Here is a 27,049-nt window from a genome sequence, read left to right as displayed (position 1 = left end):
AGTCTGCCATGAACCTCATCAAGCACCATGTATGAGTGGGTTCTATGCCACTGACCATGAAATGGGGGAGAGGCCACCTGGGGGTCAATGCTTCAAATGAAAAGGTTCTCCAGGATCATGCCCAACCCCTCATTTTGCAAATGGGAGAAACAGGCTTTAGGAACAGGAATGACATTTGCGCGTGGCACTGAGCAGTCCAGAGAGCATGAAGACCACACACTTAGCCCAAGGCCTCCAGCTTCTGACCCAGCACAGGTCCCGCCAAAGCCAAAGCCGCCACATATGGTCACAGTTGGACCAAATGTCCCATGGCCCACGTGCACAAGGCTACTCAGTGTGAGTCCAGGAGGAGGGTCTGCAGTATCTATATAATGTAATTATCATGCCGTGGAGTCTTCATCCACACCTACCTCCCTTGTCAGGAGTCTGTCTTCCAGCCCGGCTCTGTGATGTGATGAAGGGAACTCGACAGGAACGGCCCTACTCAATACCCACCTGCACCTGCAGGGAGCTGGGGAGCAGGTGCAGGGCAGGTCCTGTGGTGAGCGGAGCCCGAGGTCTTGGAGAGGCTGCCCTGGAGTCAGGTCTGGTGCCCGTGCGCTGAAGGATGCTGTGCTGTCCCAGGAGATGTGGGCACGGCTCTGGGCCCTGCCCTGGGATTCAGAGGCGTGAGACTGCCTGCTGAGCCTCAGGAGCCCTTGCTCTACAGGGGCCCTGGCCTGTTGGCCATGACTGTGGTTTTGTCTTCCTCCACTGGGATCACATAGAAATATTTCCCATTCATCTCTCCAGCACCCACTGGAGCCAGAGTCCTTTGTTTGAAACAGCAAGAGATTTCCTGAGTGTTGCTTGAGCGCTAAGAACTCTGGGTCCTGGGCTGTCAGCGGGACCCTGGCAGGGGACGCTGTGTCTCCTGAGCCCACACACAGGACCCTCCATCCATGTGCATCATCCTTAGCCAGCTCTGTGTCACCTGGTTCTGGCCTGTTTGATGCAGAAGGCTGCAGACATAATTGACTACCTTGTACTTCTAAAAGCCGTCATGCCTCGTACATATTTGTAACAAATGTTGTCATGAGGCTGCCAGGATTGGTTAAGCATCATGGGGTCACAGGAGGCATGCACTCTGGAATTGAGCAAAAAGGCTTGGCCATGGGCCCCTCATGAGTCTCAAAGTGGCAGGTGGGGCCCTGGAGAGGAGGCTTCTGAGCCCCCACACTGTGCTCCCTCTATGGGCACCAGTGTGCAAAGTGTCCCGGTCTTCCTATCTTTGTGAAAAGATTTTCATGAACACCAGCCTCCGTTCCCACGAGCCAGACACTAAGTAAATGTGGGTGGCCGGTGACTGAGCACATGGCCTATGACTCACAATGAACAACGGTCGTAAACAGAACAGTTGTCGTTGTCGTCGGGTACGTAAAAGTTTTGGTCTTTGTGGAAGCAGCGCCATTGGAGTTCAGACGTCACCCCTCTGATCCTTCTCCATTGAGGTGTGTTCTAGAACATCCTGTGGGATGTGAAGGCGGGCCTGTGAAGAGGCTTTGGACACCAAGTGGGTCGAGAGGGTAGGTTACGTGCAGAAGAAACAGACGATTGGAAAATCTCAGAGGCTTGAAACAGCCCAGGGGTATTTCATAGAGCAGGCCACCCAAGGTGAGGGTCTCAGAGCAGAGGGGAACATGTCACTGCACACCACGTGCTGGCTCTCACCACTACAGCCTGGGAGTGACACATGGTACCTGTCACTTCCACCTTCCATTCATCAGGAAGAGCAATAAGGGAGTGGCTGCCCTGAGTCCCACGGGGGCCCGTGGACAAATCCCCCTGCCCCCGAAGGGAAGCTGCAGTGGTTGGCAGGGCGTTTCCACCTTATCCCACTGCATCCTGCTCCTGGGGAAGTCATAGCCCTATGACACAGCGTAAACACATGTCGACTGCAAGCCAGCCTGCGTCCCCTGAGGCCTGGGCGCTTCTGTGTCCCCCAGGCTTCACTGGACCTTTGTGGCCTGCGTTCTGCAAAGAGAATTCAGTCCCTCTGGTGCAGAGCATCAAACAGGTGCTGTGCTAATGTGCATGACATTTCGTAAATGGCCGCACATTTTCCCTGGACACCACTTTAAGTTGGGGGAGAAAAAAAAATAAGTTGGGGGAGAAACTGAAGCTGTTCCCAAGCAGGTGTCTGCAGGCGCTTAGCCCCCGGAGGATGGGGAGGGAATTGGCACAGAAGTGTTGGCTTTTTCTCTCCTACTGTTCTGTCTCATTTTTCATGATTTAATCTCTGCTTCTTATCATACCAGAAAACCGCAGTTTCCTGGGAAACCAGCCCAGGTTCCTTCTTCCTCCTCTCTCTATTTTTATGTGATTCTAATTTTCTGGTTACATAGTGAGGTGCTTCCAGCAGCAGTATTTGAGTGTGAGTGCACAGACCCTCCTTGCTGCCTCTGGTCACTTAGATCCATCTTTTATGATGTTTTATAAACTCTCATGTTCACAAAAGTCAGAAAATGCCTCTTAATGAGGCTGCGGTGGGAGGGGGAGGGAGGGCTGATGGCCGGTGAGTCTGACTTTCAATCAGAATTTTCCGCATGATAAAAAATACTTATGTCCCTGATACTCACTGAGCTCTGTAATGTGCCAAGCAGTGAGCGAGGGGCTTTGCCTCTTCTGATTTTCACAGCAAGACTGTGTTAGAACTGTTGGCCTATTTTATAGGTGAGGAACCAGAGGCATGAAGAGCCCCTCGACTGCACAGGCAAAAGGTGGCAGAGCTGGGATTTGAACCTTGGACTCCTGGGCCCACACGCACATTCATAGGGAGGAGAGGGCAAAAGCCCCACACAGGGCTGGGGAGACCAGAGACGAGGATGTTGCTGTCAGAGAGGAAAGTGACTTTAGGGCCCAGTGACTAGTCAGATCTGAAGCTGGAGAGGAAGAGGGGCGATGCCAGGCTCTGAAGGCTACACCAGGGGGTTCCGGTTCACTGCTGTAGGCAACAAGCAATGGATGGGGCCCAGACTTACTACTCACTGCTGAGCCATCCTGGACAAGTTGCTTACCCTCTCTGGGCTCTAGAGCATCTGTCAGGGATACTTTCTTTGCAGGCGACAAAATACTTGATCCTAAACAGAAAGTGGATTTATTGGCTTCCACGCTTAATCACCCAAGGGCCATGGCTTCTGATGAATCCTGATTCAGGATTCAAATGGTCTTGCCAGGTCTTTCCCCCCAGTCTATCTTTGGGGCTATCTACCCCACCCGTGGACTCCAGGTCTCCCTTGTCACAGCAGCAAGTATGCACCCCTCCTCTGCACACCACCCAGCCCAGCAGAGGACAGAGCTGCTCCCAGCATTCCCCACGTCTCAAGCCTGGAGCCCCTCTGTTGGCACCTCCGAGGCCACGTGCTCATCACTCATGGTGATTGCGAGTGGAGGGGAAGGCACAGATGAGAGCGGAGAACCCAGACAGGCAGAGAACTTTTTCTGCCAGGGAGAATCTCGATGCTGTGGACAGAAGGGGAGTGGGTTCCGGGGGTGGGGGTGCCCATACGCTCAGCTCCAGGCACAATTCACTGAGTGATGGGGAGAACCGAAATTGTTTACCAGGAGCCCAGCACATACTAGGCACTCAAACCCTCCTTGCCTTCTGCTTGGCCCCTGGTGAGGGGGCTGGAGGGGAGGCTGGGCACCTGGTGGGAGCCAGCTGGGAGAAAGCACAGGTCAGATGGGAGGCTGCGGGTCCAGGCTGATGGGGACAGTAGACGGCACCCAGCAGGGGCAGCCAGTGGGGGGTTGGGCATGCAGGTCTGCAGCACAGATACTGTCTGGGGCTTTGTCCAAGAATCTCAGGAATAGAGACGCAGCACAGATGCAGGGTGGATGGGAAGGCAGTGCGGCGAGGGTGCCCTCCCTTCTCTGCCCTTTCCTTGACAGCACCAGACATCGTGGACATCAAGCCGGCCAACATGGAAGACCTCACAGAGGTGATCACAGCATCTGAGTTCCACCCCCACCACTGCAACCTCTTTGTCTACAGCAGCAGCAAGGGCTCTCTGCGTCTCTGCGACATGCGTGCAGCCGCCCTGTGTGACAAGCACTCCAAACGTAAGTGTCGACACCATCCAGGACCCAGTACAAAGTGGGGGTGGCAGGGCAGCAGCCATCCTGGTGCTGTGACCCGGGGCGGGTGGGAGTAGCATAGGTGTGTTTTGCACTGTCTGGGGCTGGGGGGATCCTGGTCTTGCCGCCCACTGCCCCCCGGGTTCCCCGAGAGGAGCTGCCCAGCTTCTAGGGAGCAGGCAGCTAAAACAAGGGTCAGGGAGTAGGCTGGGAGCCAGAAGCTTAGGAGGGACCATACTCAGTGGTCAACTCCTCCAGGAAGCCTTCCCTGACCCCCACATTGGTTCGGGCCCCTTCTTTGCCCCCAGAGTCCCCAGAGATTCCCTCTCATGGACTGGCCACACCCTGTAGAACTTTCTGTGGGCTGGGGAGTCTCCCCCAGCAGCCTGTGAGCTCCACGAGGTCAGTTCCTGGTGCTGGAACCCACTACAGGACCCGCTGAGGGGATGCCATAGGGGTGCTGTGGGGATCCGGGCTGAGCAAGGTCCAGGGAACGCCAGAGGACGACTGTCACGACCACACAACAGCTCTCACTCACTGGATGCGCTGAGCTGGGTGCCCAGACAACTCTCAGCCACATCCTCTCACCCTCACTTGAGTTCTGACGGAGTCCTGAACAGAACAGGAAACTTAGGTTCCAGGGATGGATCCAAGATCACCCAGAGTGAAAAGTGGTGAGGCAGGACCTGAAGCCTCTGGGATGTCCCAGCTGGTGCTCTCACCACCAGGCTGGGCTGCTTGGTGCTGGCATCCCCAGAGGCCCCCAAAGGCAGAGGATCAGGGGAAGTCAGGCCACAGTGTCCTTCCTAGGTAACCTTGCCATGGTAGCAGGGGTACAGGGACAGACAGGACCCAGTCAGGGGGGCGGGGACTGCTGTTCATCTCTGTATGCACCCCAGTGCCTACAACAGCGTCTGGAAATAAGTACTTGTTGAGTGAACAAACGAATGAGTGACCAGTAGGCTGGCGGAGGCGGGTTTATCAGAGGTCTGTTGGGAGGGACTGGGTCACTCTCTTCGCCTCAGGAACGAAGTTTCCCTGGACAGTCCAAGAGGGTGGCTCTCAGCCGGTGCACAGGGACTCAGGCTCAGGACTCTCAGCAGCTGCCAGCCCCTCCCCCTCCTTGGCAAGCTCCGTCCCCCTACCTCTCACCACACTGCTCTTCCCTGGGCACGTCCATGCTCCAGTGTCCGGGGCTTCCTCACTGGGCACAGTGTCCTTTCTGGGTTTGCACCTGCTCAAGCAGCTTTCACCCGTCCATGAGCCCCAAACCTCTCCAGGGGAGCCCAGACAGAGCCCTCGTGCACATGCTCAGCCCCAGGAACAGCCTTCTCTCCAGCGCTGAGAGGGCTGAGTGGCCAGCACTCTGCAGGTCAGGGGAAGGATTGGTGTTATTCTAAATGAGAAGAGAAACCAGCAGAAGGTTGAGGGCAGGGCAGGATGTCACAAGACACGTGTTTGAAAAAAAGAAACTGCAGAGGTCAACGTGGAAGCAGGGGTGGGAGGAGCCCCTGCCAGGGTTCATTGGGAATAAACAGTGGACCCTGGGTGGGATAGCAAAGGTGGGGAGACAGGTCCCATCCTGGGTGTTCTTTGAAGTCTGAGCTAGCAGGCTTTGCCAAGTGGTGTGTGGACCATGATGACTCCATCGGAGGTTTGGTTTGTGTGGTGGGTGGAGGTGGGGTCCTGTCCAGGGGCCAGACAGCAGACATGCTGGGCGCAGGGCAGCCAGGAGCGGAGATGGGACCAACAGGCCTGTTCTGGACACGGTACGTGTGGGATTGTGTTGGGCTCCAGGGAGGGCTATCGGGACAGGGTCCTGGCTGGAGATAAACGTATGAAGTTTCCAGTGTGTGTGGATGGACAGGAAGCCCAGGATGTGAGTGTGGACAGTGCCCAGCCCCCTAAGAGCAGCCCAGGGCTGCATTGGGGTCCCAGAGCTGCCTAAACAGATGACCACAAACTTGGTAGCTTAAAACAACACAGATTTTTTTTTCTCTTATAGTTCTGCAGTTCAGAAGTCTGACATGAGTCTTATCCGACAAAAATCAAGGTGTCAGCAGGGCTGGTTCCTTCTGAGGCTCCGGGGACAGGGGGTGGAATCCATGCATCCCTATCTCCAGCCTCTGGGGCCGCCTGCAGTGCCTGGCTCTTGGCCCTCCCTCCAGCTGCAGCCCTCCCTCCAACTGCGTAGCCAGTGCTGGCTTTTCTCATGCTGCATCACACTGACCCTGCCTCTCCTGCTCCCCTTCCACTTTTAAGGACTCTGGTGATGACAGTGGGCCCACCTGGATGATTGAGCTCATAGGCAATCTTAATTTCCCCTTTGCCACATAACGTAACATATTGCCAGGTGCTGTGAATTAGGGTACAGACCGCTCTGGGGCTGTTATTCTGCACCCCCATCCCAGACCACCTTGTGCCTGCAGCCTGTGGCTCAGGATGGAGACTTGTCCGTGTGCAGCTCTGGGTCAGACTGGCACAGAACAAGGTGAAGAGAGGAGAGCCTGGGCTCTGCTCCTGGGCCAGCCTGGGCCCATGTGAGCCCCATAGGAAGGAAGGAGGATGAGACTTCATGGTCCAGCCTTTTTTATAGGGGCTGAATTCAGAAACACTCTAAACATCCAACAGAGCAAACGACAAGTGAATGACGGTGCCATCTGTATCCTGGAAGGTTGTCTGGTCATTTAGAATATTGAGTTAGAAGATTTTTAATGACACGAGGAAAAGGTTATGTTAAAGTATTTTGTGGGGGTAAGAAAGCCAGGCAAAAACTATTTTCGCCCAATAGTGGCAACAGGAAACAGGGGCAAGAAACATGCCAAGCAATGGTCCCTGCATGGCGGGCTCTAGAAAGTCATACAGTATCCTTCTCTATCTAAGCTGTCTGTGTATTTGCATTTTAGCTTGGATTTTAACTCTGAATCAGGAAACACGTGCGTGTGCAGGAAGGCTGGGATCTGGGGAGTAGAGAGCTCCGTGCACCCTGCACTCTTTGAATGATGTTTCTCAAGTGCTGGAGGGGAAGTCAGAGTCCCCCTTGGCTTCTGTCATCTGGTTCCCCGGGGGTCTGAGTGAGTGGCCACCTACCAGGGCAGCCGTCACTTGCAGGCTTCCAGAGCACAGGCACACGCACATGGATTTCGGGCATGTAGCTGTCACATACCCTGGGGTGTATGCGCTGCAGGTGAATCACTCACAACCTCAAGAGTGCAAGAATTAGACCTTCATGTTGGATGACTCAACTCCATTTGTGTTTCTGGCCTCCTCTCCCGGAGTGGCCGTGAACATAGTAACTGGAGTTGCCTCTTCCTAGATCACGTTGAGATTCCAGAAGGCGTTTGTAGGGCCAAGGCATGAAGAGGGAGTGGTCTCTGTAGCTTCTGACCACCATGACCTCACGCTGTGCCCAGGCAGCCCTGGGGTCAGGGCTCTTGCAGAGACATTTTTCCATAAATGCAAAAATTCTGCATTTTGTATAAACATTTAAAGTGATGTAAATGATTATAAAGAAGATTACAATCTTCAACTGTCTTTTTTTCACTCTTTGTCCAGTTTTATTAGGATTATTCAACTCTTATAAAACAAGCTAGGTGGGCCACACTCTTTCTTTGCCTAAAAGTTATTTTAGCATTTGCTCCTTGAAGTCTTAGTGAAACTCATGTGTAGATCTGTTTCGATGATTGGATTATGCAGGTTTGCTATTGGAACAGATTCTGTATTTTCAATTTTTCTAGACTTCTTTTTTTTCGTTCTCAAACTCAGTATCTTGCAAGAAACTTTCCCTTTAATGCCAGTCAAGGGATCATCCACAGTCTTTTTTGGCGCCAAGCGTGCTTTGCGGCTTGTTTTCTGGTTCTTGCGTCACCTGCCTTCAGTAGTGAGCAGACGGAGTGTTTGCTTTCCCCAGATCAGATGATCGGAGGAGGATCCGAGACATAAACTCAGAACAGCACCCCGTGTTTCGCAAGCGCTCAACAAACGTCAGCTGGGCTGTTGCTGCCCGAGCTCCGGGCCAGCGCATCACAGGAATCCCACAGGGGGAAGCGACCAACGTGATCCCCTGTTCGAGGGACTCCATGCCCCGGCACAGCACAGGCTCTGTGCTGTCAAAAGCAGAAATAACTGTCTATTTTGAGGCATCATGGATGGTGTTTCCATGGTTACCCTGTCATAATGACTAGCAGACAAAAGACTCGAATTTCCACTGCTATGGAGGAAGATGTGAGGATGCAGGCTGGGCAGTGGAGTGGCCCGAGCAGCCCAGCTCTGCCCCTGACAGAGGGCCCAGGGAAGCCACCGCACCTCTCTCTGTGCCTCGATTTCCTTAACTGTCCTGTGCCAGAATCAACATCCACTCGTGATCCAGGACACCCTTCATCCAGTGAAGGGCAAGTCCCTGTTTCACCTGTTGGGAGGATGTTGTCTTGACCATGAATCTCTGAGTGCCACTACCAGCCACTCCTTAGTTTGGGCAGCAACTGGATCAGTGGACAGAAGCGAGGTATCAAGGAAAAGATCTCATCTTTGGGTCTGTTTAAAAACTCAGCTTCAACAACAACCATTTGTGTTCTGATTTGCAACAGCCGCAAAGGCATCCTGGCTTCTAGAGGCTGCTGTATCCCTCAGCTCACGGCCCTTCCGTCATCTCGAGTGTGGCATTCCAACCTCTGCTCCATCGTCCCGTCTCCTTCTTCTGCCTCTGACCTTCCTACTTTTCTCATAGGGACCTTTGTGGTTACAGTGGGGCCGCCTGGAGAATCCAGGATGATCTCTGTAGCTCAAGATCCTTTACTTACCCACATCTGCAGAGTCTTTTGCCATGTGGGGTAACATATGTCTCGTTCCAGAGATTAGAAAGTGGACATCTTTAGGGGCTGCTGCTGTTTCCCACATCTGCAGCACAGAGAGGTTAAGGTGTTTTCCCAAGATCACACAGCTAGGTGGAGCTAGGATAGAGGCTCTGATGGTCCCACGCCTATGAACTTGTACATTTCTCACTTAATCTTCACTAAGATTCACAGCCTGAGAACTAAGAACTCTCATGAGGATTGTGGATGAGCAAGGATCGTTGAAAGGGGCCAGGTGGGGCCGACTTCCAGGACTCACTCCTGATCACAAATCTGGGGTAGGAAGACCAGACCCAGCCACCTCTGCCAGGAAGGCTCCAGATATCTGGAGGCAGAGCCAGGGCAAAGGTCTCCAACAGAGGGAACACCCAGTGCAAAGGCAGGAGTAAAGCAGGCAGAGATGGGAAGTGAGGGCAGAGAGGTGTGTGGTTAGAGAGAGGTCTCCAGGCAGAGGTCTTACAGACCATGCCAGCTCTTTGGGTTTACTCTGAAAGGACAGGAGCCACAGGGACCCTTCCCTGATGCGCAAGTCGGGGGGGACACGGTGGAGGAGGGGAGGCAGTCAGGTCCTGCATCCGCCCCCTGCAAAGTCCAGCCTGCTGGCCCTCCAGGCCACCGGAATGGAGAGGGTGGGGTGACGTCAGGCTCTGTGCCCAGAGCAGGCTCCTGCCCTTACAGAGCTGAGTGGAGAGGTAGGCAAATGCCAAGTAAACAGGAGCATCGAGCGGGGGACGTTTCTGAGGATGTCTCCTGCTGCAGTTGGCTCTCGATTGCGATTACTATGGTCCAAAGAGGCTTCTTGGCACACCTCAAAGGATGAAAGAGAGCAAGTGAGCCTGGGAAGGGAGGGGGCAGAAGGCGGGGCTGAGTCCCCCCCCCCCCCCCCCCCCCCGCCGCAAGCAGGTGGGAGGAGCCTGGGAAGAGGTGGGGGCAGAAGGCAGGGCTGAGGGCCCCTAGGACATGCGAGGAGCCTGGGAAGGGGGGGCAGGAGGCGGGGCTGAGGGCCCAGCAGGTGGGAGTAGCCTGGGAAGAGGCGGGGCTGGGGGGGAGTCCAGCGGGTGGGAGGGGCCTGGCTGCAGCACTGGGGAAGGAGCAGGCTGATGGATGCTGGCTGAGAGGTGGCGACAGATCATGCAGGGCCAGGGCCACAGTGAGGATCGGGTTTCATTTTGTCCATTGAGGTCCATCAAACGGTGCTGAGCAGGGGACAATTGACAGCTCTTCATCAGCTAACATTCATTATACCCACCACCTTGTAACGACTCCCTGTTCCTCCCCACTTGGAACCCCCTCTACCTTCCTAGTGGCCAGGGGTTGCAGGGGTCAGGGGCCGGGAGGCTGTCATGCAGGTGGCCTCTCCCCCAGCAGTGGCTGCAATGAGGTGTCCGTCAGGGGAGGGGGGTGCCCTGTGACCCATAATCCACTCTTCCTCCTGTGCCCAGCAAGGCTAGCCTGGGCTCCTGGAGCCTGATGGGGGGCCAGCCTGGACTTGTGCTCATCATTCAGGGCGGAGGAGGGGCTCGATGCCAGGGCAGCATGAGCAACAACCCGGCAGGACCCCATCTGCTCCTTCAGGCCCGCATCTTCCTGTGTCCCCCCAGAGCCCCTCCTCTGTGCATCTGTCTGTTTCTCTCCAAGGCCTCACTGGCCTGCACAGTTGAGGCTGAACGTGTGGCTCAAGTCAGTGCAGGTCTAGCTCTAAGTCTGATCCCTCCTTCATCCTGTCCCCATCTGATCAACTCTCCTGGTTCCGTTTCACCCTCTCCTACCCACCCATGACCAGAGACAGGAGTGGGATGGAGCAGGTGCCACCCAGAGGGACACAGAGCAAGAGCTGCAGGCACTCAGAAGCCACTTCTAGCAGATACAGGCTTCAGTGGGTGAGTGAAGCCTAGAAACTTCAGTGGGATCATATTAGGTTGGGGAAGAAATGTCAAGAAGAGGTGGCATTGACAGGCAGCACTGAAGGTTCTTTCCACCCTGTGAGTAGGGCTGGGCTCTGAGTAAGGCTCCAGCCTGGGCAAGGATGCTCAGATGACCAAGGACAGAGGAAGGAGCCCTGCCTGAACAGCTCACAGTCCCATGACTGTGACCACATATCCCTGCGGATGCCATCCAGGAGAGTACCCCAGGCTCAGGCTGTGCAGGCAGCAAGGCTGAGTATTTTCTTTGGAGAGAATCTGGATGAGATGCATGTAGAACAGGGCATTTGAATTAGGGTTCTGAAGGATGTATAGGAGTTGGTAAGAAAGACAAGGAGTAAAAATGGGAAAGGAAATTTCAGGGAGAGAAAATGAGAAAAAATTACTCTAAAAATAGCTACACGTTTTTACTGACCCGCCCTTCATTGAGCTGGGTGCTTCCGGTGATTCCCTCTGGAGATCCCATCGTGCTTGCTGTCCAGGTGAGGCACATTGTGCTCAGGCTAAGGGGCTTGCCAGAGGGCACACAGAGCTTGCTCTGCTCTGATGCTGGGTATGGCAGCACAGGGTGTTGGAAGAGGCATTCATTTAAGGGGACCCTGAGAATGAATTGTTCAGTGTATTGCCCTGGGGGCCTTGCTTGGCCTCGCCTTCTTCGAGGCCCTTGGGGCCCTGTTGAGAGGCAGTTGGAGGGTGGCTGGAGAAGCAGCCGGTGAAGGCCTGGTTAGGAAGGAGCTTGTCGTCCTACCTGTAGGAACCCGAATCTTGATCCTGTAGGCAGTGGAAGCCATAGAGAGCTTTAAGCCACAGAGGAACGCTCGCTCAACTGCGGACGAGGCTGGAGAGGAAGGCCCGCACCCAACCTCTGGCTTCACCTTCCCATTCCTGGGGTGCACAGGTGCTTCAGAGCTCGGCTCCCTAGGACCCCTTCACCTCATTTTGGGGAGTGTGAAGGGCTTCTCACCCTTCCCCACTGTATGCCAGCAGCGATGCCATGGACACCCAGACAAGAGGAGGTGGTTTTCAGGGAACCAACCGGGGCCACAGAGCCTTAATTAGCAAAATCATTAAAAGGAAATAGGACATTTCTGGGGATTCGGAACCCTACAACCTGAACCTAATCGGGGAGAATGGGGCGGGGGATTGAGCCTGTCACAATGACAGGGGCTCTGGGATGCATTTCTTTAAACTCTTGGCAGCAATAATTACTGTGAACTGTCCTTCGTGATTCCATCAATTAGAGGGGAGACTCCCTTATCTGTTATTGACGCCCTGGGGGACGTGCGGCTTGCCTGTGGTAGCAGGGAGGGGGGAACGGGAATTGACATGGAAGAGGACATTCTGCAACCCTTTGACAAAAAAAAAAAAAAAAAATACTGGTATCAGAAATTTCACAGGAATTTTTGAAAAATAAAAAGGACTTTTAGATATAATTTTTTCACACCTGTCAGTATCTCTTCCCATTAACTGTGTGCAGCACCAGTCCTTTTGTGCTCAAAAAGCCATCAGAAATGCCCGCATACAGCCAGAGCTCGGGTTACAGAGGGCCGTTTGGTGTTTCTGTTCTCAGCTATTGATTAGAGCATCCTCTCAGCCTTTGACCTTTGCGGTGTCTTGCTCCTTGAAGCTGGCAGGAGACAAGCCCATGGCTCCGTGGTGTTCAGTGCGGACGCTTCTCTGTGATTTTGATCCCAAGCCACCACCTACCCTGCAAGGCATGCCAGATGCTCTGCACGGTGCAGGGGTGAAGTGAGCAGGACCAGCCCTGGGGGTTTCGATGGAGGCTGGCCAGAGACCTCCAGGGCAGGCCTGGGGTGCAGAGTTGGGGTGTTAAGAGACCACGTTTTGTCTTTGTAACTCATCTTTTGTTCTGACCCCTAGTGGCAGGAACTGGCATCTACCTGCGACAGAAGAGAGATCTGGTGTCCCAAATAGGGGGGAATACAGGGCTGGGACAGACCTACCTGGGAAGTAGGATGAGGGACTTTGGGATCGGGGGGCGGTGCCGGCCGGCAGGGCATGTTTGTGAGCCTCTAAGGACATGTGATCAGCTCTCTTGCTTCTTGCTTCCCTGTTTCAGGTCTAGGGGCTCAGGGGCCAGCAGGTGGAGCAGCTACTCAGCTGGTTTCCATGGGGACAGCTAGGCAGGTTGTCAGATGTTTAAGACCTTCCAGACTGGCTGGGGAATAGCTGCCAGCCCACCACTCCATCCTCTTCCATGTTCCCCGGGCCCCCCTGTGCCCCAGCTCCTACGAGTTAGTGCTTGGTTAGCTAAGGTGAGGCTTGGGTCATGTTTGGTCCCCACCTGCTCCAGCACCAGGACCACTGTAGGATCTGATTAGCCAATGAGGCTGTTGGTGCTCAGACTGGTGGGACATCCAGCCACAGACTGAGCCCAGAAGAGCCTGTCCTGCTGTGTGGGGTCCTCTGCGTGTCAGGAAAGCCCGGTGCTTGGGGACAGCAGAGAGGGGGCGCTGCCTGGGGAGGTGCTCACCGTGCACTCCGCCCCAGAGTGGGATCATCCGACTGGGGCAGCAAGCTGTCACCATTGGGAGCCTAAGCAATTCCCTGTGTGGGGCACCTGGTCCAAGGTAATAGGAGATGGGAGATGGAGCTCTGTCTGTGGCAGCGAGATTTGATTTTGCCACAATCCTTGCGGCAACCAAACAGCGTGCCCGCCAGCAGGGCTCAGGCGCGAGCGCCCAGTGCTGCATGGGCAGAGCCCTAGGGCCACCAGCAGTGCCCAGGCTAGCCCAGGACACTGCCCAACACAGGCGAGAATGTCAGGACCCCTCACTGTCCTGGTGGTCAGCATCACCAGCAGGCGGCTGTCGAGTGCAGCACAGCGAGTGCCACTCTGGGTCCAAATCCCCACTCCGCAACTTTCTTCTAGCTCAGTGCCTCGGCCATGGATTTCAGCCATCTGTGCCTTAGTTTTCCCGGCTATGAAAAGGGAATGATGGTGGTACTGACCAGATGTTTTTATTAGGTGGTTAGATGAGTTATGAACAGGAAGGGCTCTGCACAGAATCAGGCTGAGAATAAATCCTCAATAAACATTGTCCCGAAAGCTGTTCTTTCCCTCCTCAGACAGCCCTTTGGGCCCACTGCCTCGGAGAGTGGGTGTTCAGTTACAGGTTTGAGGAATGAATGAGTGACCCTACAGCGAGAGCCCAGGATGGAAAACAGAGCGGTCTGTTATTCTGGCCCGTGGGGGCGAGCAGCCCTGTGATGGCCATGGATTCTCTGTCCTCACAGTGTTTGAAGAGCCTGAGGACCCCAGTAACCGCTCCTTCTTCTCGGAAATCATCTCCTCTGTGTCGGACGTGAAGTTCAGCCACAGCGGCCGGTACATGCTCACCCGGGATTACCTCACGGTCAAAGTCTGGGACCTGAACATGGAGGCGAGGCCCATAGAGACCTACCAGGTAGGTGCCACAGCCCAGAAAAATCGGAGCCCCTCTGCAGAGTAGGAGACCCTCCCACCCCGGGCCTCCGTGCCCTGTGCCCAGAACTCCCCCAGACAGGGTGTCCCCAGCCACAGAAGTGGCCTTCATACACCTGTATTGTAGGCGAAGATGCTAAGGCTCAGGTAATCAGGGAGCCCGTCCCCAGCCCCAGCAGAAGCACCTGCTCTGTCCTGCCTCACCGGGTCGGTGGGTGCTGTCCACTTGTTTGCTGGCCTCTATGGTCCGGGGCCCAGATGAACAAGGTTGAGCATCAGGCTCAGCCCAGTTTGAGGGTTCAGATGATTAAGGGTACAGATGTTGTGCCTCCTCGGAGCAGCGTCTGCAGCCCTAGGTTAAAATGGGAGAAACAGTGCCCTCCCCCAGGGGACACCTGCTGAGCGCGGGCAGTGGGGACAGGGTGGCATGCTCTGTTTCTACATCCTCAACCACAGGCCTTGGAAGCCAGGCACGTAGGCTGAAGCCAGGGACACCTTCCAGGAAAGTTATAATTTATCAGTTTTCTGTTATGATCTACCCAGATATATTAGGGGGTAAAAAACGAAATTCATGTGATGTTAAAGTGAAACCCACTGGAAGCTCCCCCGGTCAGACCCTCACAGTGTCACCAAATATTAGGTGCCCACAAGGTGTCACACACTTAACAGTCGTCACTTCAATTCCTTACCACTCCTGCAAAAGGGGGTGCCATCAGCTCCACTTGGCTGGAAGGGAACTTGGGTGCTAAGAGGCCAGGACAAGTGGGAGCTGCCTTGCAGCTGGCCGGTGGTGGACGCAGAGCCCAGGGGGACCCTCCAGCCCATTCCCTGTCCTCCCTCCCTGTCAGGGCCTAGGGTAGGGATGCAGGAGTGACAACCTTCCATGGCCCTGTCATCAGTAAAGACCCACAGACCCCAAAACTAGGTGTGATGTTTAACATGGGCATTTTGCAGAGAGAGGGTCTGTAGCCTCCAGAGATCCTCAAAGTATGTGGGGACCCAATAACGTGGAAGGGGACTGTTTTGGAGACAAGGCCAAGAGCTGGGTGCTTGGCTTCTGGCCCCCTGGCCTGTTGACCCTATCATAAAATAGTTACATGAAACCAAGATGATAACTAACATTTTTGGCTATTATGCTCTAGGACTGGGCTCAGCAGGGGTGCAGTTGGTTGATGCACAGTGATGAACACACAGGGACTTTTCTCCTTTCACAAGAAGCCACAAGAACAGAGAATGGCTCTGGGACCTCCATGGTATCCCAGCAGCTCCTTCTGTGATCAAGTCCACCCTGCCGTCATGTGTGACACCTCATGGTGGCAGAACGGCTGCCACACCTCCAGGAACTCCATGCCTACATTCCAAGAAGGAAATAGGAAATGTGAAAGGCTGTGTTAGTTGGGTCTGTTGGATGTTTTCTTGGGAGTACACAAGCTTTCCCAGAGCACTCCTCAGAAGACTTCTTACAAGTCGTTGGCCAGAATGGGTCTGTGACCAGGCTGGGGAATGAGTTTTATGGCCTCTGTGTTTGAGGAAGGTAGGGGAGAGGGGGTGGGGAAGGGCGTCAGTGAGCCAGCCCTCAGCCTATGCCACCTCGAGCTGAGTCCTTGGCAGAGTTTTCTACTTTAAAGCCTCACATTTGCCCTGGGAAGTGGGGCCAGTGTTCTGTTGATCGCATTTTATTTGGAGAAAATGGAATGAAACGGTACATCTGTGGGAGTAGAGCTAGCAAACGCACACCTGAGGTGGCTGCTCGTGGCTTTCCCCAGAGCCCACGCTCTTCCTTGGCCTGCCACCCGAGGGCAGGAGGCGCTCACCGCTCTGGAGAGGGAGAGCCAGGACAGTGCGTGGAGGTGCTTGGACGAGTGTAGCACTGAGGCTGCTGTGCCCCCACAGGGAGCGGAGCACACACGATAGTGCTGATCTGGAGGGGTGAACACGAGCCCCTGAGAGTCACCATTCACCCTCATCTATCTGGGTGGTTACACATGTTTGGCAGGTGTGTTCTGTGCCTGGCGAGAGCCTGGGCTCAGGGAGAGGTAGGGGCCACAGCCTCACCCCCTTGACAGGGACCCGGTGAGCCTCGGCCAGGTGCCGCTGCAGGAGCGGGGGACTCCCTGGGAGGGGGAGGCTCCCCGAGGGGGGCACCTGTCTGAAGGAGATAGCAGCACCCTCCCGCATCGTTTCCCCTTTCCCCGCTCTGCATCCTCCATCACCCCTGGTGCTCTCTCATGTGTGTCCATCAGCCTTCCTCTCAGGCTCCCCCAGGGCTGCCTTGGCCTCTGTCACTTGGCTCCTCGGGGACTCACAAGCCATCGGGGGTCCCCTCTGTGTGGCCTCATCTGTGCCATGGTCCCATCCGAGGCAGCCTGGGCTCCAGTGTGCAGCTGGCAATGCTCCTCCTCCCGAGGTCTGTGCAGCCTTATTCCTGGTCCTGCCGGCTCCCATGGAGGGAGCTCCCCACCCCACATGCTCACCAGGGGAGGGGGGCTCACCATGGGAGGAGGGCAGGAGTCCCTGACACAGTGGCTCCATCCCAGGTGTCCCTGAGCCCTGCCCTATGCTTCCCTCCCTCCAGGTGCTGTTGATGCACAAGACCCCCACCCCCCACCATCCCACCTCCTCCCTTGGGTCCTGCAGCACAGACCCTGGGCTCTCCCCTTTCTGCTTCCCGGCCTCCTCAGCCCATTGCAAGTCTCACCCTTCTCCTTCTGGCCTCTGGCTGGGGATGAAGTCCCATCATCCTCCCATTGCATGCCCTCCCCCAGACCCAGAGCCTTGTGGCACCTGGGGAGCCATAAACCGGGTCTCTAACCCCATTTGTTCATTCTAAAAAAATGCATAGAGCCCCTGTGTTGTACCAGACCCTGTGCACCCCATTGAGAAACTGTGAGGAACAAGATAGATCCTGCCTCGAGGGGCCTCCGTTCCAATGGGAGAGATGAACAGAAACTGAGCAAATAGACAAAATAATCCCAAACTGCAGAAAGTGTGACAAATAAAGCAAACCAGGGGCTGGGGCAAAGAAAGTAGGGCTGCTGGAGTCTGAGGGAGGTGAGGGCATCCACCATCTGGGGAAGAAGGTGCTCCCAGAGGCGGGAACAGTAAGTGCAAAGGCCCTGAGGCAGGCACACATGGTTAGTGCGGTGGTCAAGCCATGGTGGGGAGCCAGCTGGAGCAGAGTGAGCAGAGAGGAGAGAAGACTCTGAGGTCAGAGAAGCAATTGGGGACAGAGCCTGGGGCGGGTTGTGAGCACTGGAGGGTCTCAAGCAGCAGTGTGCCATGATCCACAGTGGTTTCTTGAGGGTCTTCCCGGCTGCCTATGGAGACAGACGAGTTGGGGGCATAGCACGGGGAGAACGGTCGGGAGGTGTTTGCCGAGAGATGGTGCTGGGAGCAGGTGGCAGCAGGACGCGGTGAGAAGCAGTTGGGCCCCGGATCACTTTGGATTCTGGACCAGCCGCTTGTGGGGTGTGACCAGCCAGAGGTGGGGGGAGGGATGCTGTTGCTTGTGACCTTAGTACCGGGGAGCACGGAGGCTGGTGGAGGGCCCGGGGGCTCATCAGTGGGGGCTCGTGGGCAGCCTGGAGGGGCCTCTCGCCCATCCCTGTGGCCTCCTCCCTCCGTGAGGAGGTCCCTGTGTAAGATGGGGGTGAACCTTCGGAGCAGGAGGGGTCCACACAGAAACTTGGGGCAGGAGCCACAGACGCCCCTCCAGGGAGAGCCGCAGGGGATGAGACAGCACATCCTGGGACCCATCGAGGCTGCCGGTGGGCACCCATCTTTTTAAAGATGAATTAAGAGGTTCCCGACCCCCTTTCTAGATGGGAAACCCAAGGCTCACAGAACACAGAAGTTAAGGGACCCTCTGGGTCACACAGTAAGGGGTCGAGACAGGCATGTGGGCTTTGGGGACCCGGGTGCCCTCCACTCCCCCACCCTGAAGGCAGGGCCACACCCCCGGCTGACAGCTGGTGCTCACGAGGCCCTCGGGTGGGGGAGAGCTTGTGGGATGAGGCTGCTGCCAGGTGGCCATGGTCCACAGGGGCATCGCCATCTCTCCCAGGGTGTCAGGTGACTCTGGAAGAGGGTCCTGACTGTGTGACTTTGGGCCAGTTACTTACCCTCTCTGAGTGGCAGTGCCTCATCCACAAAACAGGACGAGTGACGTCTACTGAGATCATGTTAAGGAGCCTGTGTGAGCTCCCCTTCCCCTTCGTCCACGATTTGGGCTCACGTGACTGTCACTGTCCTCAGGGGGCATTACCCTACACCAGGCAGTCTCTGGTTGATCCCACGACGGCCCATGACGTATGTGCTCTAAGCACTCTAAGGAAGAAGAAACCAAGGCTCAGAGAGGTGAAGTTACTAGTCTAGGATCACACAGCAGTAGGAGGGGAGAGGCCAGGATTTGGTCCCGATGTGCTGTTCCCTTTGTCATCCCGACTGTCCTCTCTCTGGCCACAGCTCAAGGATTGGCCATGACAGGCTGTGGGCCCATCTCAATGAGCAGGGCTGGATTGGGAGGGGCATCCGGACCCCGGAGGGCACAGCCTCTCACTACTTTGGGAGACGTGCCCCCTGCATCAGCTCACCCTGCCCCTTCTCTCACTAGGTCCATGATTACCTTCGGAGCAAGCTCTGTTCCCTATATGAGAATGACTGCATTTTCGACAAGTTTGAATGTGCCTGGAACGGAAGCGACAGGTAACCCCCCCGTCCAATCCTAGGACAGTGATCCCCTAGCTGGAGAGGGCCTCGGCCGCTGACCTAGCATCTGCTGCTAATGAGCCTTGGTGAATGAAGGTGTTGGGGTTGCAGGGGGAGGTTGCCGAGCACCTCTTCTTGCAGCGCCCACGAGAACTCAGGACACATCCTCAACCACACTGCCTCCACTTTGAGCCCCGGTTTTGGTTTCCTGAGCGGTAGTGGAAGCATTCAGTCCATTCTGGGTCCCTAGCACACGGCTGCTTCCCTGGGCTGTCAGGAGGAGGGGTGTTTCCAGCGTCTGGGCACCCATGGGGCAGAGAGCTTTGGCCATTGTGTGCACCCTACCCCCACCCTGGATTGTGGCTGCACCTGCCTCTTTCTTGCAGCTCCCCTATATCAGTCCCGCTGGAGCAGGAGGGCATATCTTAGCTCCCACGCCTCTGGGGCTGGCAGGGTTCCCCACGTCTGGCCACCTCTCACAGCCCCACCCACCCACCCGGGAAATGGCCTGATGTGAGCTCCTGACTCCCCATGGATGGTTCATTCAGCCCAGGGCAGGTGCGGACAGGAAGGCCTACGCTGAGACCATAGGGTTGGGGTGGGGAGGAGGTCCAGAAACCACAGGGATGGGGCTGGGAGGGAGCCACCTGCATACAGGCTGGCCCCATGTGGGGCTAGGCCACCGTGGCCAGGGGTGGGGATGCCCTATAGCTGCTGCTGACATCCTGGGGCTCACCTAGCCCCCTGGGGTCTCTGAGCAAGGCAGTGCTCTCCATCAGGGACCAGTATGCTGGTCACAGGGGGTCTGTTGAGTAACACTCAGAAAACCAGGGTAGAGGCCCTGGCTGGAGACCAGGCTGACTCAGAAGGTCACAGGGGACACATGGCACTCCAGGTGCCCGCACCCTGGCTGACCCCAGACACCCTCGCACCCCCACCCAGGACAGGGCTTCTCACATACCCCGGAGCTGCAGACGCTGACACATAGGGGTTCCCTGGTGAGCACTGGCAGTGGGTCTTGGGATAGGGGTTCACTAGAATCTCAGGTGAGGGACTGTTGCTGGCCAGAGGGGATTCCAACACTACTGTGTGTGAGTGTGTGCGTGTGTGCATGTGTTGGGGAGTCTCCTCTGGCTGCGGCCGCTGCACGCCCTTCTTCCACATTACCACCAGGGGGCACTCGTGAACAGGCAATGCCTGGCTCCCAACAGACAGGAGCCGCCAAGCTTGTCCTGGCTGCAGCCCAGCCTGGAGCTCAGCTGTCCTGCCTCTCACACACCACTTCCTGCCATGCACTTTACATGACAGCCACCCCCACCCCTGGGGGTCCTGCTACTCACCTCAGGGGATGTAGCTCTGCGACGAGCTCCACTCCCCGCGCCCTGAAATCCTGGCCACACTGCACCTAGCTCACTCCTGCTGGCACCTGAGATTACTGACCCAACTGAAGGCCGCCTCCTCCAGGAAGGGCCCTCTCCACCTTGTTGGCCCCCCTAGCCCCTTGTGTCTTAGCATCTATCATGTTTTCTCCTTGTCTCTGTTTGCCTGCCCTGTTGGCTGGCGTGCCCGTGAGGGTGCGACTGTGGCCCACCCCATCCTGAGCAGTTCATGCGGGGCCCTAGGAGTGTCTAGCCGGTGGGTATTCATATTCAGAAGGCACAGGGGTGTGTCACCCCCTTCTACTTCATCCTGAACGCTCCTCTGAGCCTGTTGTGCCCTGTGGAGGAGAGTCCCTGTCTTCTAGGAGCTCAGGGGTTAAGGAGAGAAGCAAGTACTGCCCCCTGCGAACCCCACTCTTGCAGAGCAAAGCAACTCTCTGAACCCCACAGGCTCACCACGAGTGGTGCTTCTGATATCAGTGGGGAGCCTTAGTGGTCTGCTGGCTGTCTAATGTCCCTCACGGTGGCATCGTACCAAACTCCAGCAAGACCAAGACAGGCAGCGTGGTGCAGAGGGAAGGGTCAGACACCCTGGGTTTCTGGTCTACCCTCCACCACTCTCCAGTCCTGCACTTGAACGAGCTGCCGGGTCTCCTGAGTCTGCTCACCTGGTGCACAGTTCTAATAAACGCACAGCTGAGACCCTGCATGTGAGGCTCCTGGCAAGGTTGTGGGTCTGTGTGGGCAGTGGAAGTTCTGGTTATTTTGCGCATACCTGTTACCCACGTCAAAGAACCCTGCTGAGCCTCCAAGTCCCATTTCAAGTGCCACCTCTTCTAGGAAGCTTTCCTTGACCTGTTCTGCTTGGGACAAAGGGATTTGCGTCAACCAGGCGTCTTCCAATTGCAGAGGTCAGACAAGCCTAAGCTTGCTCTGAGCAGGTGGAGACAAGGCTACCCCAGGGCTCTGATGTGTCCTGGGCCATCGCTTTCCCTGTCTATTCCTATCTCTGTGCCTCCCTGCTTCTCTTTACACACTAGCCTCAACCTGTGCTGAGGCTCCAGTCGCTGCTGGGGATGATGGTCCCAAGTAGTTCCCCTGGCCTTGATATCACAGCCTGCCGCTGTCCCCGGGTCAATGGGAATTTCTCCCGGAGGGTCAGGGTTGGATTGCCTTTGGGTTACACGCTCACTTTTGGAGTCTGTCAGCATGCACGTGATTTTTGCATGCCACGCTTGGCCAGCAGGGGGCGTGTAGAGCCCCCACCTGCTGGCATAGGAACCAGAGCCTTCCCACCCAGGAAAGAGCAATCACTGAGGTCCCCGGTGAAGAAGATGAAGCTAGCAGAGGTGAAGCAACCTGCCTAGACACCATAGAGGCCAGGGGCTTGCCCTTTACTTTGTTAAAGGAACCTTCTGTCCTGGTGTGGGTCGCAGGGTACTGGGACCTGGAGTTCTGAGATGAGAGAGACCATTCTCCTTGCAGGTGGGGAAGGGGCTCCGTCCCCCCCAACCCCGCCCATGTCAGCTGGATCCTGCATCTCAACGGAGGAGGATTAACAATTGTGTGGGTTGCCAGGACTTTAGTGACCTCACCCCACCTTCCCCTTGGTGGACCAGAAGGGGGAGAGCTGCATGAAAGCTGTCACTGGCTAAGTGAGCAAAGGGGGGATGCCTTCCTCTCTTCTCTGCCCTCCTGGCCTGGAGGGAGGGTGTGGCCCCTGACAGGAACCTTCCCTGAGAATTGGTTCTCATCCCTGTTCCTTCTACTCCTCTATTTTACGCATCCCCTCTCAGAGCTAGCCAGCGGGACTTCAGGCCAGGAAGATGATTCAAATCAAGAAATACCTGTCGGCATGTAGTATAACGAAGGGCAGAATTTCCCAGGGCCACCATACTGCCCCGTTTTACTGAAAATTCCATTCTCATCGGGAGCTAGGGTCCCTTGTTACCCCCATTTTATCAATGGAAAAACCTCCAGGGAGAGATGGGAAGCGGAAGCATGGTAGAGGCAGAGCTAGAATTTGGACCCAGGTGGGCTGGCCTGAGCACCTGCCTGCAATACCTGGGTGTGGGGGCGTGCCTTTGCCTTTTAGGCCCAAGAAAAGCAAACAAGTGGGGAGAGACCCCATATTTTACAGTGAGGCCAGTTACCATGCCCAGACTGCAGGCGCCTGGGGCAGCCCGGCAGGTTCCTGACCCCAGTCGGAGTTCCACAGCAGCCACTCTGGGCACAGAGAGGGGAGACCTTGACCCCATAGGGATCTCAGGTGTCCCCATCCAGCCTGGGTATCGGAAACCACAGCCGTGCCCTGGCCCCAGGCTGCTGAGTCCACCCCGGGGCAGGGCTGGCATGGGTTCTAGGAGTTCCTCAGGTAGGTCTGTGGCCAACAGGTGATGCCTTTCCTCTGCAGGCTCTGGCAGTGACCACCTAATAGGGTGGAAGCCAGATGAGGGAGTAGGTGCTGCAGCTGCTCGCCCTGGGGGAGGGGGAGAGTCCACCTTCTCTTGCTAACATCTCAGTACTGCCCCGTGAGTCCCAGAGCTGGACACAGCGAGTGATGAGGAAGGAGCGAAAGCAGGAATCACCTTCTGATAAAGACTGGGGCCGTGGGCATCTGGGCTTATCAGCACTTACTCACTGTACATTTGTTGTGGGATCCTGGCAGGTGGGGCCTTCCCTGTGACCCAGCCTGGCCCAGCACCTGACAACAGTGGACACCCACTGTGGGACTGATGGGGAGCATCGGCAGGGCCACAGGCAGGTCCCCCCCCCGCCCCCACTTATTGTCTGCTGAGCCAGACAGGCCTGATGGGTTGCTGACCTGGGTCGGGAGGTCAGAGTTTATCCCAGCTGGTGACCCCCGAGGTCCAAGCATCCCTCTCTACAAGGCACATGGCAGAGTCTAGGCAGGTATCAGCTGGGATCTGCAGATTCCAGCCTTGGCATCCCCGAGAGCACAGGGCACCTGGGACACAGCGGAGATGGGATCCAGTGCCTCCGTGGGAGGACCGTGTGGCTTATAGGGCACAGACTAGAGCAAAGCTCAGCAGGAAGCCTGGGCAGGAGGGGAATGGGTGGAGGCCTATCAGGGGAGGGAGCTGGGGATGGCCTCCTGGAAGAGGTGCCTTCAAGTCTCAAGAAACCAGTAGGAATTTGCCCATAGGGGGTGGAAGGGCATTGGGGCAGAGGGAGCATCACGGCAGAAGCCTCAGGAAAAGAACAACTGCTGTGGCCATAGCTTGGAGGTGAGGGCAGAGGTTAAGTCTCAGGGTTCATAGGTGCTCTAGGGCCTCCCTGGGGTGGGTGCCATGAGAGTCCAGCATGGGTGTCATGGGCTTGGGGGCTGGGCTGGAGATCAGAGGCAGGGTGACCAGTGAGCAGGCTGTTGCAGCTGTCCCTCGGGGCCAGGGACAAGGGTGATGTGGGCGGTGAAGGTAGAGCGGAAGGTTTAGAGTCAGACCACCCCAGGTGCCGGGTCACATACACCCTTGTGGGTGGCCATAGGGCCCGGGGGTCCCCGTCCACTGGCTGCCACAGGGACCTGGGTGGAGCCTTAAAAAAAACATTCCCCCCTCGCCCTCTACCCCCACCCGGTTCCGGGAAGCAAGAGATGTGATGCAGAAGCTCCCGAGAGAGGTCATGACCTCCTGGGCTGCACGAGGATCTGACGATGAACAGGCCACCAAGTGTCTGCTTATTATATCAAGAGGAGCTAGTGAGCCCTGTTTCCTGCAGCCCCCAGCCCCTCGGCCGTGGGACTGTGGCACTGGGCTGCAGGGTGGCCCCTTTTGCCGTTCCCCAGCCTTGGTGGCAATGCTAACGTCACCTGGTCCCCGGCCCTAGCTCTGTCCTCCAGCATGGGCCATGTAAAGCCCCAGTTATGAGCACTCCACAGGCTGGGTGTCCCCAACTGGCATCCCTAGGTCTCCAGTGGGCTCCTGGGGGCCTGATGTTGGGGACCTGTCTTTCCCCCGGAAAACAGCTCTGGGTCTCTGAGTTTGCCGACCCCTCTCCTTCCTGTGGCCTGGTCTGTTCTAAACTGCAGGCTAAAGCCGGTGCAGAGAAGCCCCCACCCCCACCCCCTGCTCCATCCCAGGTCAGATGCAGAGGGGTGGATGGGCGAGGTCCTTGTGAGGGCCTGTGACCCTTCTGCTGCATTCCCTCATCCCAGCAGATCCTCAAGAGCACCTGGGGGGCACGTACCTCTGAACTCGCAGGTGTGGCTGTGAATAGTGAGTAAGAGAAGCTCCTGGGCACTTCCTTCCCTGTGGTTTACAGAGCATTCGCTGCTTTCTCCTCGAGCACCAGGCCAGGGGTTCGACTTGGTCTGCCTCTGTGTCTGCGGCTAAGGTTCTGCATTCTTTCCCTCCCTCTCCCCAATGAGGCCAAGCTGGGCCTTGGGGCTCAAACAAGACACTCCTGCCCCAAGAACCCCCACCCAGCAGTGGAGACAAGGTCCCCGCAGACACTGGCCCACGCTGATTAGCTTAGCGCCATGAGGGTCCCCCGCCTGCCCCTCTTGCTCCCCTAGCCTGTGCCCTGAGGCCGACCATGCAGGCCCTGCCTTAATAGGCCTGGTGACCTCTGGCTTCTGGCCAGCTTTAAGCAGTGGGGACAGTGGAGGGAGGTCTGAAGGTGGGAGAGAGAGACAGGTGATCTGTCCCACCTCCCTCCCTGTCCTCTCAGCCGACTGTGTCCCTTTGGGCGCTTCTCCCATCAGCCAGCCTCTCCACACAGATCCGGCTCTAGCTCTGGCTCCGTCAGCTCTCCTCCCCTCCCCACTCAGGCCTGGGGGGTTGGCAACAAAATCTCCAAAAGTTCCAGCCCCAGGGCACGGCAGTTTCCCTGTGGTTCCCTTAGAACTTTCCAGAACATTTGTGCATAACCTCTTTACGGAGTCCTCCAGTCACCCACTTGGCGTGTGACTTCTGCCCTCTGATCCTCGCCTGGGCCTGCCTGGACACCCCAGGAACATCGCAGAAGAAGCGCTTTATGGAGGAGGTTTCCTATCCTCACTCACAGATCTCTCAACATGAGGTCTGACAAAGCAATTTGGGTGGCAGGGGGAGGGGACACCGATGCTACCTCCGCAGATCATGGGCCGCGTTGGAAAGCCTCGCCTCATGGGTGGAGGCCAGCTCCGGGAACCACGCGTGCAGAGTGTGCAGGGGAGGCCCGATGCCACTCATGGGTGGAAAGCCAAAGCCTGTACTTCCCGCAAAGCAGCTGCCGTCCCAGACCTGCCAGGCCCCGGGAACACAAGGCCCTTCCTAGGAAGGATCAGAACTCTGAGGGGCCGCCTTCTCAGTGAGAAAGGAGGCAGAAGGAGGCAAACCCCCTGCCCTCCGCTGGGGAGGTCTCTCCCCTCGGGCAGGTCCAGGAGCCAGGCAGCAGCAGGCCTCCCCACCATACACCCTGCCCCACCATCTAGAAGGGACTGACATTGAGAGATGGTCCACAGGTGAGGTGACGGGGACTCCTGTGTGTCTGGTGCAGGCCCCAGGAGGCTGGTTTCCCCAGTTCTCGTAGAGATGCTGCAGGTGGGGCCTGGGGTACTCACTCTCTCCATGTCTATCAGCTCACATTCTCCCACAGAAGGGAACTTGGTACCAGGAGCCGTGTCCCTCTCAGCCTGTGACTCAGCATCACCCAGGGCCCCCAAGCCCCTCCATGCATCTGAACTCCCACAGCCCAGGTGCCTGGTCTGTCCAGGTGGATCTCGCCTCCAGCATCTCCTGCCCCTCTGCCCAGCATTGTTCCCCTGACTTGGGCGAGCTTAAAGACACACCATACGTGCATAGCCCTTGTGAACCAGGGGTCTGCAGGGCTCTGTGTCACCTCTAAGGGACACATTCAGCTTCCAGAGGGAAGAAAGGAACTCCAGTCTGTAGGCACCCTCCTGAAGAACAATGAAGGGGGCCCCATTTTGTGGAATCCTCTCCCTCCCTCCTCAGTTATTTTGCACCCCCCCCCCCCCCACACACACACACTCCCTCCCTGCCTGTCCTGGGGCCTCTCTCCTGGGCCAAACCCTCAAACCCCTTCTTTAGGCCTAGGCCCTGATGGCTGTCCCAGCTCTTACCAAGCAGACTAACATGGTCTCTCTCCCATGCCACAGGAACCCATTCTCCTTAGAGGAGGTGGGGGGAAGAGAAATGGAGTGCAAAGACAAGTGTCAAATTCTCTTTAGCAGGACAGGGACAGGGAAGTCCGTGAACACTTGGACTTCACTGGTGTGCAAAGAGTATGTAGTCCCTCAGCTCCCTAGAATAGCAGGGTCCCTGCCATGAAGGGCCTGGTGTGAGGTCAATTCAGGACCAGCCCTGGGTCAGCCTTGGAGTCTACAGTTGGGCCTCAGCTTCTGTGTTTATTTACCCTTGGCTTTCCTTCTGCTGGTGCTTAGTCTCTGGAAGGTTAGGCGTCTCCTGGAGGAAAAGGAGAGTACAGGTGGGTTTTCTCAGTGATGTCTTGGGCAGAGCATTAAGGGGTCTTAGCTGCTGGCCACAGAGGCCAAGTGCAGATGGCAGCTGAGCCATGAGGGAGGACAGAAGCCTGAGACGAAGGAGGGGACCCCGAGAGGAAGGTGGGGACTGGGACCCATCTCTTCTCCTCCACCCTGGGGAGTGG

At 56.6% G+C, this 27,049-nt stretch overlaps 1 protein-coding gene across 3 annotated transcripts in view; it reads left to right on the top strand.

Moving 5' to 3' along the window:
• PPP2R2C (protein phosphatase 2 regulatory subunit Bgamma) overlaps window positions 1–27,049 on the top strand; it is a 134,052-nt gene that overhangs the window by 104,089 nt on the left and 2,914 nt on the right. For all 3 annotated transcript variants that reach the window (XM_077874863.1, XM_077874872.1, XM_077874856.1), the window contains exons 6-8: window positions 3,937–4,101; window positions 14,147–14,316; window positions 18,946–19,037. In XM_077874863.1, the coding sequence (XP_077730989.1) occupies window positions 3,937–4,101; window positions 14,147–14,316; window positions 18,946–19,037 (427 nt within the window). The remainder of the gene's footprint in view (window positions 1–3,936; window positions 4,102–14,146; window positions 14,317–18,945; window positions 19,038–27,049) is intronic.

The sequence above is a fragment of the Canis aureus genome, chromosome 2, assembly GCF_053574225.1.
Source record: "Canis aureus isolate CA01 chromosome 2, VMU_Caureus_v.1.0, whole genome shotgun sequence".
In the NCBI taxonomy this organism is placed as follows: domain Eukaryota; kingdom Metazoa; phylum Chordata; class Mammalia; order Carnivora; family Canidae; genus Canis; species Canis aureus.
Note: the sequence above shows the minus strand (reverse complement) of the source record. Positions and strands in the feature narration are given on the sequence as shown.